Source organism: Schistocerca nitens, chromosome 10, assembly GCF_023898315.1.
Source record: "Schistocerca nitens isolate TAMUIC-IGC-003100 chromosome 10, iqSchNite1.1, whole genome shotgun sequence".
Taxonomy (NCBI): Eukaryota; Metazoa; Arthropoda; class Insecta; order Orthoptera; family Acrididae; genus Schistocerca; species Schistocerca nitens.
The window spans coordinates 111,559,335-111,570,344 of NC_064623.1; the positions used below are offsets into that span (position 1 = coordinate 111,559,335).

Sequence of the window (11,010 nt, forward strand, 5' to 3'; positions counted from 1 at the left end):
TCAGCTATCGGGTCGGACCCTGCCTCCTGGTCAACTTCTTCTATTCCACAGACGAATTTCTGTTTAAAATATGGTAGCCAGTAAAAAAACGCTTGTTCTTAAGTGTAACTGGATGAGTAGGACAAAAATAATGCGTTCATTAACGTTAGCACTAATCATGGTTACGTATCCTGTAAAGTGTCTCATTCCATATCATTCCGATAAAAGAATTGTTCAAGTGATCTATGGCGTGACTAACTAAATAATGCATGTGACGCAATTCGAATGAAGCCATGTGTTTTTGAAAGATGGCGTGATTCACAGTGAATAAGGGCTGAAGGGTGTGTCAGGACGCTTGTTGACAACATGCAACACTGCCCGTAGCGTCTGCTTCTACGTACTCCGTACAGCAGTCCTACCATGGTTCCTGGTATAATCGTCGATGCCACTTCACGCACAGAATCCGCATCTGCCACGACGCACTGGGTTCTACAGATGATCTGGATGGTGTCGAGACCAAGCAAAGGCACATGAAACAGAAAGACCGTGTAAGTTTCCCTGCACGGGAGGGAAGTAGTGGAATTCGCTTCTTCCGAACCTACGAGGTGTGGCTAGAAAAAAACCGGACTAGTACTGGTGAAACAATAAAACGAATGCAATAAGGCTGAAAGTCGCGTGGCCTGTCACGTGACTCTCGCTCCGCCTACTGCTCGAGTTTCATCTGCCTCCTGCACTCAGTCTGCCCGTGGCGTCTGTTTTAAGTAGTTGACGTTTTGTCTGTGCGTCGGAAAATGTTGAGTGTACAGAAAGAACAGCGTGTTAACATCAAATTTTGTTTCAAACTAGGAAAATCTGCAAGTGAAACGTTTGTAATGTTACAACAAGTGTACGGCGATGATTGTTTATCGCGAACACAAGTGTTTGAGTGGTTTAAACGATTTAAAGATGGCCGCGAAGACACCAGTGATGACACTCGCACTGGCAGACCATTGTCAGCAAAAACTGATGCAAACATTGAAAAAATCGGTAAACTTGTTCGACACTTTCCTTGTCAACTCCTGTTAACTCAGACACTGCTCTGATTGTTAAACGGCGATCTTGTCATGGCGCAACACCACAATTAGTCAGCCTTCCCCTCCATTTGCTCTTTCCAATCAGACTGGCGCGGCGGGGACACAGAGAATTTAGATTCAGGGAGACAGCAGTTCGACTCCCTGTGCGGCCATACGCACTTCCTAACTCGCCACAGCAATATGCTAGGCTGGTTTCTTTGAAAAAGACGCGACCCATCCATGTCCTTGCTGCAGCTGTAATGATCTTGTCGTCGACAAGACGTTAAAGACGATATTGCAGTGCCCGAGTTGTTCATGTCCGAAGGAACATTCTATCGTGCTTCTGCGATAGCATATCTATCCGTCGACTTCAGGCAAGTGACTTTCGATAAAAATATCTCCCTCGTACGGGAATATACGAATAATGGATGTACGAGTACAGGTTGTAGACGCGTGGTTGACCACATATGGAAGTACGGGTCTGGCTGTGAAGCGCCCTCGGATAGCCTATTGCAAAGGCGATCATTCGCGATAAACGGGGGACACTGGTTCGAGTCCCGGAGCGGCACAAATTTTCATTGTCGTCATTCCAATACACAACTGATGATTGTCCATGTTCGCAACTGCAAATACAGTTCACGTAGAGGTTAAGGAATCTCACGACTCTTTTGTTCCATTTGCGAACCTTGTTCTACAAGATACACTGACTGTACACGTCTGCGACAGTCAGAATATTTTCAGTTTCAATGTGCTCGTGGTGGAATTGACTGTAGTATCAGATACGAAGTGGCTTCAAAAATTGAATGACTTTTTTTGATACGTGAAATTCAGCACTCTTAGATTAATTGCCCAAACCTGTTAGATCCAACCGTAAAAAATTCTCGAATAAGTCAACTTTGAAGTTATCCGGCAATCTTTAACACGCTAATGCAAGGTCGATTTTTTCTCAACAGACTGTGTGGATGTCTAGGAAGAATGCTCCCCTGCCATATGGGGAGTTTAGGGTCGATTTCCGGCTGATTCAATTTTTTTAACGAAATTGTATCTTCTGCTAACAAATCCATGATGTTTAAAATATATAAAGATGGAAAAAGTTAGAAGCGCTCGAGTCTGGTAATCGCTGGTTCGAGTCTCGTTTCAGTCTTTATTTGTTCGTTTTCCCGTTCAGTTCTCACACCTACATCAGTTAAATGGTTCAAAATCGTTCAAATGGCTCTGAGCACTATGGGACTCAACTTCTGAGGTCATCAGTCCCCTAGAACTTAGAACTACTTAAACCGAACTAACCTAAGGACATCACACACATCCATGCCCGAGGCAGGATTCGAACCTGCGACCGTAGCGGTCTCGCTGTTCCAGACGGTAGCGCCTAGAACCGCTCGGCCACCCCTTCCGGCACATCAGTTAAATATAAAATTCATCAAATATATGCTAATTAACAGTATCTTATTGCTATTTTTATGGAAAAAGAACGTTTTCTTGTTTTTAGTTGCATATTGCACACAAAAATCCGATTTTCGTTGTAAATATAAACTCGTAATTACTGATCATTTATAAAAGATTGTTTACACTAAAAGAACATCACAATATAAATTCTTTTTCACCCATAATTATTGTGGCCTTCAGTGAAATTTTCATGGAACATGCGCCTTTGTTTGAAATTTTCACGAATCGAATACACGCCACCCACATGTTATGCGAGCATTCTATCACGCAGCCACACTGTAAGATGTGGCGGTTGTTGTTGTATTGCTGAGATTCAAAATTAAAACAGCGTGATCGTAAAACAGTGAAGCTCCGTATGCTTTCAAGCAATTTTACTTTTAAAAGGTAATGAAACAAGTCGCGCAGCGGATGACGTCTTAGCAAGTCTCAATTTAACAGAGGTAGGTCCATCTTTAAAAGTTAATAGTCATACATGAAATATACAGGTCAGCCACTACACTACAAAACATTTTAGCTTAAAGGGGCATCTAACCATTAATAGAAAATGCACCCTTACGAAAGATGCTTTTTATTTCCATTAACGGGCCTTCAAGTGGCAAAAACTCAACAAGCTAAAGTGAATGTAAAATTAAAGGTACAATTATGTCTGATTTTGGTAGCAGTTTTAGGATCGTGTAATGAATGTTTCCAATGGTGAAGAAAGCAGCATATTAGCAAGTGCTAATGAAAGGTGAACTCGAAAGAACAAAGGCCATTCACAAAGTGCAAGCCACAAATCAAACAACTAGGAGCATTCATGTTATCAAAACAGCTAACTCCGAAAATTTATTAATTACCGCGCCACCTGAACTATTTCACGGAAAAGCATTACCGGTCGAATCTCAGCAAAATGCCAGTACTCAGCAGCATGCGCGCCATCTGTGAACGGCAGTTAGTAGCGTACTGGCCCCACCTTCACGTGTGCAGCCCGCGAAGGTGCCAGCAAGGCGGTCGTTCGTGGACGCAGCAGGCAGAGCCTCTCAACATAAATTCTGACTTCTCTCCCAGTCCTGCAAAAGATCCACCAGTGACGGTAATGATTGCGAGAGCCGTTCAGCCCCTAGCCAAGTTTTACTGAGATTGCAACCATCGCCACAATGAAATTTCAAAGTTTCGAGAGATCGCCAGCAAGACTTTTTGCTCGTTTTGTGGATGGGGACTAGTGGTGTTAATAAAATATCGATATTTTTCCAAAATTAACATATGTCTCGGCGATATGTTTCCTCCAGTATATCTTTATCGAGATGGAAATATCGAGTGACGCCATTTATATATATATATATATATATATATATATATATATATATATATATATATATATCACAATATTCGGTACATATTTGAAGTTGCTCTCTCGAAACTGTAAATTTACTTTCACAGTGTGAAGGAGCCTTACTGCTTTTTGAGCTTTCATCACATCCAGACTGCTAGACAAGCTCAAGTATTGTGGCATGAGTGGGACAGTGCACAAATGGTTTAATTCGTACCTAACTGGAAGAGTGCAGAAAGTTGAAATAAGTAGTTCTCATAATATCCAAAGATCAGCACATTCCTCAAACTGGGGAACTATCAAGAATGGGGTTCCACAAGGGTCAGTCTTGGGTCCTTTGTTGTTCTTAATATATATTAATGACTTGCCATTCTATATTCATGAAGAGGCAAAGTTAGTTCTCTTTGCTGATGACGCAAGTACAGTAATCACACCTGACAAACAAGAATTAACTGATGAAATTGTCAATACTGTCTTTCAGAAAATTACTAAGTGGTTCCTTGTAAATTGACCCTCACTGAATTTTGATAAGTCACAGTACATACAGTTCCGTACAGTGAATGGTATGACGCCATTAATAAATATAGACCTTAATCAGAAGCATATAGCTAAGGTAGAATATTGCAAATTTTTAGGTGTGTCCATTGATGAGAGATTAAATTGGAAGAAACACATTGATGATCTGCTGAAATGTTTGAGTCCAGCTACTTATGCTATAAGGGTCATTGCAAATTTTGGTGATAAACATCTTAGTAAATTAGCTTACTACGCCTATTTTCACTCATTGCTTTCATATGGCATCATATTTTGGGGTAATTCATCACTGACGAATAAAGTCTTTATTGCACAAAAGCGTGTAATCAGAATAATAGCTGGAGTCCACCCAAGATCATCCTGCAGACATTTATTTAAGGATCTAGGGATATTCACAGTAGCTTCTCAGTATATATACTCTCTTATGAAATTTGTTATTAACAACCAAACCCAATTCAAAAGTAATAGCAGTGTGCATAACTACAATACTAGGAGAAAGGATGATCTTCACTATTCAAGATTAAATCTAACTTTGGCACAGAAAGGGGTGAATTATACTGCCACTAAAGTCTTTGCTCACTTACCAAATAGTATCAAAAGTCTGACAGATAACCAACAAGTATTTAAGAAGAAATTAAAAGAATTTCTGAATGACAACTCCTTCTACTCCATAGAGGAATTTTTAGATATAAATTAAGAAAAAAAGAAAAAATATTTAAAAAAAAATAGAAAAAATAAAAAAAACACAAAAAATAAAAAAAGTTGTTATATTAACTTACGTATGTTGTTAAATTAACTTAATTATGTCATGTATTGGAAAATTTGACTCGTTCCACATCATTACGAAATATCGTATTCATGATTCATGGAACTAGTATTAATCTAATCTAATCTAATCTCTTTGACTGTGTGAAGCAAGTATATGTGGCACAAAAGGGAAAGTCCGATTGCACTGGAGGGGGTGGCGGTGTGAATGGAATAAGATGTTTTCCAATGCATGCAATATGTAATTAGAAACAAGAAGACGTGTATTATTCATAAAAATGATGATGAATTTTACAATTGTTAGGTGTAAGTATTTCAAATTGAACGAAAAAAAAAGATGATTTAGGCGATCCATTAACTGCACTAGATTATCAACCAACTGCGCTACCGATTCCTCTATACATCTAACGTGTGCGTGGGTCTAAGCTGTATCAAGTACAGTCCCTGGGGAAACCTCAAAGCCGATTTCTTCTGTAAATTTCTCCTACTTTAAAACATTTGGAACAACCTATTTCTCAGTACTTTTCAATCGTGTTCAACATGCGTGTTTTACTGCGGAACATCATGGAGTCACAGCCATTTTCATATTGCGTGTTAACCGCGCGAAAATAAAAGTATAATACTATAGAGACTGTGATGGTGCACGATTTTTAATTAAAAACTACATAGCTAAGGCGTGATTAAGAAAAATGTTGTTGACTGTTAATACATTAGAATATCTTAAATTTTCATTTAACATAACTTAGTAAAAACATATATAATACATAAGTAGGACATACTCCCAAGAAAGCAGCATCAGTGTACGTGTACTCTGGTATCTGAATAATCGTCGCGGTTGTCTTTGTTTTCATCAGGTTCATTCTTATGATGTGTACGCTGCTGTGGAAAAGTACAGCATCTCACAAACCGAAGTGAACAGCTGCTTCACCTCCTACCTTGACCGTAAGCGATATGTGGAACTATATTTGCATTTTACAACTTGTTTTTGTGGTCTTCAGTTCGAAGACTGGTTAGATGCAGCTCTCCGTGCTACTCTACTCTGTGCGAGCCTCTTCATCTGCGAGTAACTACTGCAACCTACATCCTTCTCAATCTGCTTAGTGTATTCATCCCTTCGTCTCTCGACTTTTACCTCCCCACCCCCTCCCCCAAACTTCCCACCAGTAGTAAATTTGTGATCCCTTGATGTCTCAGAATATGTCCTATCAACCAATTCCTTCATCTGGTAAAGTTGTGCCACAAACTTGTCTCCCCAATTCTATTCAGAACTTCCTCATTACTTGCGTGATCGACCCATGCAATCTTCAGCTTTCTTCTGTATCACATTTTGAAAGCTCCTATTCTCTTTTTGTCTTAACTGTTTATCGTTCATGTTTCACTTCCATACATGGCACACTCCTTACAAATACCTTCAGAATAGACTTCCTGACAGTTAAATCCATATTCCATGTTACGTGATTTACTCACCTAATCTTCAGCATTCTTTTGTAGCATAACATTTCGAATGCTTCTATTCTCTTTTTATCTAAACTGTTTATCGTCCACGTTTCACTTCTATACATGGCTACATTCCATATAAATACCTTCAGAAAAGACTTCCTAAAAGTTAAATCTATGTTCCATGTTAATAAATTCTGCTTCTTCAGAAATGCTTTCCTTGCCTTTGCCGGTCTACATTTTATATCCTCTCTACGTCGGCCATCACTGGTTATTTTGTTGCCCAAATAGCAAGACTCATCTACAGCTTTAAATGTCTTGCTTCCTAATCTGATTTCATTAGCAACACGTGATTTAATACGACTACATTCCAATATCCTCGTTTTGCTTTTGTTGATGTTCATCTTATTTCCTCCTTTCAAGACACTATCCATGCCGTTCAACTGCTCTTCCATTTCATTGCTGTCTCTGAGAGAAATCTAGTGCTATCGACAAACCTCAAAGTTTCTATTTCTGCCCCCTGAACTTTAATTCCTACTCCAAACTCTCTTTGGTTTCTTGTACTGCTTGTTCAATGTACATATTGAATAGCATCGCTAATAGGTCATAATACTGTCTCACTCCCTTTTCAACCATTGCTTCCGTTTCATGTCCCTCGACACTTGTAACTGCTGCCTGGTTTCTGCACAAACTGTAAATAGCCTTTCGCTCGCTGTATTTTACCCCTACTACCTTCAGAATTCCAAAGAGAGTAATCCAATCAGCTCTTTCAAAACTTTCTCTAAGCCTACAAATGTTATATACAGTATGTAGGTTCGCCTTTCTTTAGCCTGTCTTCTGAGATAGCTCGTAGGGTTAGTACTGCCTCGTGTGTGCATACATTTCTCCGGAATCCAAACCGATCTTCCCCCAGATCGGCTTCTACAAATTTTTCCATTCTTCTGTAAAGAATCTGTGCTAGAATTTTGCAACCATGAATTATTAAACAGATAATTCGATAATTTTCACATCTGTCAGCAATTGCTTTCTTAGGAATTGGAATTCCTACATTAATCTTGAAGTGTGAGGGTATTTCGCCTGTCTCATACATCTTCCACACAAGGTGGAAGAGTTTTGTCATGGTTGGCTCTCCCAAGGTTATCAGTAGTTCTGACGGAATATCGTCTACTCCCGGGGCCTTGTTTCGACTTAGATCTTTCAGAGCTCTGTCACATTCTTCTCGCAGTATCGTATCTCCCAACCCATCTTCACTAGCGTCCACTTCCCTTTCTATAATATTGCTTTCAAGTTCATCTTCCTTGTACAGATCCTCAATATACTCCTTCCACCATTCTGCTTTCCCTTTTTTTGCTTGTTACTGGTTGACCATCTGAGCTATTGATATTCATACAGCTACTTCCACTTTCCCCAAAGACCTCTTTAATTTTCCTGTAGGTGGAATGTATCTTTCCCGTAGAAAAATGTGCTTTTAAATTCTTACATTTGTTCTCTAGCCATTCCTGCTTAGCAATTTTGCAGTTCCTGTCAATCTCATTTTTAACACGTTTCCCCTTCACCTGCTTCATTTGCTGCATTTTCAAATTTCCTCCTTTCATCAAATAAATTCAATATTCCTTGTATTATTCAGGTATTTCTACTACCCGTCGTCTTTTTACCTACTTCATCCTCTGCTGCCTTCACTATTTTATCTCCTAAAGCTACCCATTCGTCTTCTACTGTATTCCTTTCACCTGTTCTCGTTAACCATCGCCAAATGCTCCCTCTGAAACACTCAACAACCTCTGGTTCTTTTAACTTATCCCGGTCCCATCTCCTTAATTTCCTACCTTTCTCCAATTTCTTTAGTTTTAATCTCAGCGATACAGATAGCCGTACCGTAGGTATCTATTGAGCGACGAGCCTTTTCAGTAGTTGCAGCGGCAGCAGTCTGGATGATTGACCGATCTGGCCTTGTAACATCAACCAAAACAGCCTTGCTGCGCTAATACTGTGAATGACTGAAAGCAAGCTGAAACTACAGCCGTAATTTTTGTCGAGGAAATGCAGCTCTACTGTATGGTTAAATGACTATGGTGTCCTCTTGGGGCCGGCCGAAGTGGCCGCGCGGTTCTGGCGCTGCAGTCTGGAACCGCGAGACCGCTACGGTCGCAGGTTCGAATCCTGCCTCGGGCATGGATGTGTGTGATGTCAAAAAATGGTTCAAATGGCTCTGAGCACTATGGGACTCAACTGCTGAGGTCATTAGTCCCCTAGAACTTAGAACTAGTTAAACCTAACTAACCTAAGGACATCACAAACATCCATGCCCGAGGCAGGATTCGAACCTGCGACCGTAGCGGTCTTGCGGTTCCAGACTGCAGCGCCTTTAACCGCTCGGCCACTTCGGCCGGCTGTGTGTGATGTCCTTAGGTTAGTTAGGTTTAACTAGTTCTAAGTTCTAGGGGACTAATGACCTCAGCAGTTGAGTCCCATAGTGCTCAGAGCCATTTGAACCATTTTTTGTCCTCTTGGGTAAAATATTCTGGAAGTAAAATAGTCGCCCACTTGAGTCTCTGGCCACACAAATGTTCACGATGAACAGCGGAGTGGCAGGCCAGTACTCTGACCGATGACGTCATTGATCAGGTGAACCAAAAACTTCGAAACGATGTCGGTTGACGATTAGTTATCTGGCTAATGAATTCCAAAATGTTTCTGGAACCTCAATTTTCATGGCTATCACTGAACAGCTTGGATATCACAAACTGTGCGAGAGGTGGGTTCCAAAAACGCTTACTGATCAGTGCAAAGAGCAAAGAATGCGTAGTGCACCACAGTTTTTGGAGCGCTACAGACAACATAGAGATGAGTTGTTTTTACACACTGTTGTAGGCGACGAGACGTGGATATCGCACACTAACGCAGAATCGAAACAACAGTTAATATAGTGGCGCCGTTAAAGTTCGCGCAAACGAAAAAAGTTTAAGTAATCTCCAGTCTCGAACCGAAAAATGATGGCTAACATTTTTTTGGCACGAAAAGGGCAAAGGGCTTGAAAGGGATGCAGTGCGTGAGTAGGGAGAGAGACAGAACTGCAGCCTATCACCGATGTTATTCAATCTTCACACTGAGCAAGCAGTAAAGGAAACAAAAGAAAAATTTGGAATTAAAGTTCAGGGGGAAGAAATAAAAACTTTGAGGTTTGACAATGACATTGTAATTCTGTCAGAGACAGCAAAGAACTTGGAAGAGCAGCTGAAGGGAATGGACAGTGTCTTGAAAGAAGGATATAAAATGAACACCAACAGAAGTAAAACAAGTTAAACAATATAGTCGAATTAAATTCTGCCATGCTGGAGGGATTAGATTAGGGAACGAGACACTTAAAGTAGGAGACGACTTTTGGTATTTTGGCAGCAAAATAACTGATGATGGCCGAAGTAGAGGGCATACAAAATGTGGACCGGCAATGGCAAGTTAAGCATTACTGAAGAAGCGAAGTTTGTCAAGATCGTATATAGATGTAGGTGTTTGGAATTATTTTTATGAAAATATTTGTTTGGAGCATAGCCTTGTATGGAATTGAAATGTAGTGTTGCAGAAGAATGCTGAAGATCAGATGGGCAGATGAAGTAAGTAATGGGGAAGTATGAGCAGACTTGGCAGGGAAAGAAATTTGTGCCATAATTTGACTAAAAGACGGAACTGGTTCATAGGATACGTTCTGAGATATCAAGGGATCATCGATTCAGTACTGGATAGAAGTGTGCGGGGTAAAAGAATTGTAGAGGGAGGCCAAGAGATAAATATAGTAAGCAGATTCAGAAGGCTGTAGCTGTTCAGAGATAAAGCGGCTTTCACAGGACAGGGCAACATGGGGAGCGCCATCAAACCAGTCAGTGAACGAAGACCAAAACAGCAAGGAGACAAGAGGCGCTGTTACGCGGCATTTACGTACTGTTTCCTGGGTAGTGATTAATTTTTTGTCCAGTGTGCTTTTTATAACAAACATGTCGGCCTATGTACAGATAATTTTTTTGTTCGCGTTATTAAGATACCGTTGAGATGTGCACCTTCCTGCCGCAAGAGCCGTGACGCTTCACCACTGTGTGCACAAAGCAGAGTTTATGTTTACCTTAGCGACGGCGAAGAGAGCGACAGCTGCAAATACGAGAGCGAAGTAGCTCTTCATGTTGACAAATCGCTGATGATCGATACTCGCTGGTCGTCCACCAAGTGTCGCCACAGGCCAGGTCACCGCCATATTTGTACCCTGCCGAGCCTCCGGGCCTTGTTATTCTTCCGGCGCGCATGACTGTCACACGCTTCCGTTAAAACCCAGACCCTGTTAATAGCGCTTCTGACGTGTGAAAAAACGGACGAAAGCGCTAGCACAAAAAAATGGTCATGACTGGCGGAAACGAGCGTGAAAAATCACTTGTTAAGTTGCAGGTGGCTGTTAAAAAAAATGCAGACGCATTTCCTGTGCCACGTTCGACGACTTTGTGT

General features: G+C 40.8%; 1 protein-coding gene across 2 annotated transcripts in view; it reads right to left on the reverse strand.

The window, feature by feature from the left end:
- LOC126210543 (uncharacterized) overlaps window positions 1–10,789 on the reverse strand; it is a 29,050-nt gene extending 18,261 nt beyond the window's left edge. Inside the window, exon 1 of one of the 2 annotated variants that reach the window (XM_049939797.1) lies at window positions 10,637–10,789. In XM_049939797.1, coding sequence (XP_049795754.1) covers window positions 10,637–10,765 — 129 coding nt within the window. In that variant the 5' untranslated portion in view covers window positions 10,766–10,789. The remainder of the gene's footprint in view (window positions 1–10,636) is intronic. The other variant, XM_049939796.1, reaches the window with a different exon arrangement.
- Window positions 10,790–11,010: the final 221 nt, after the last annotated feature.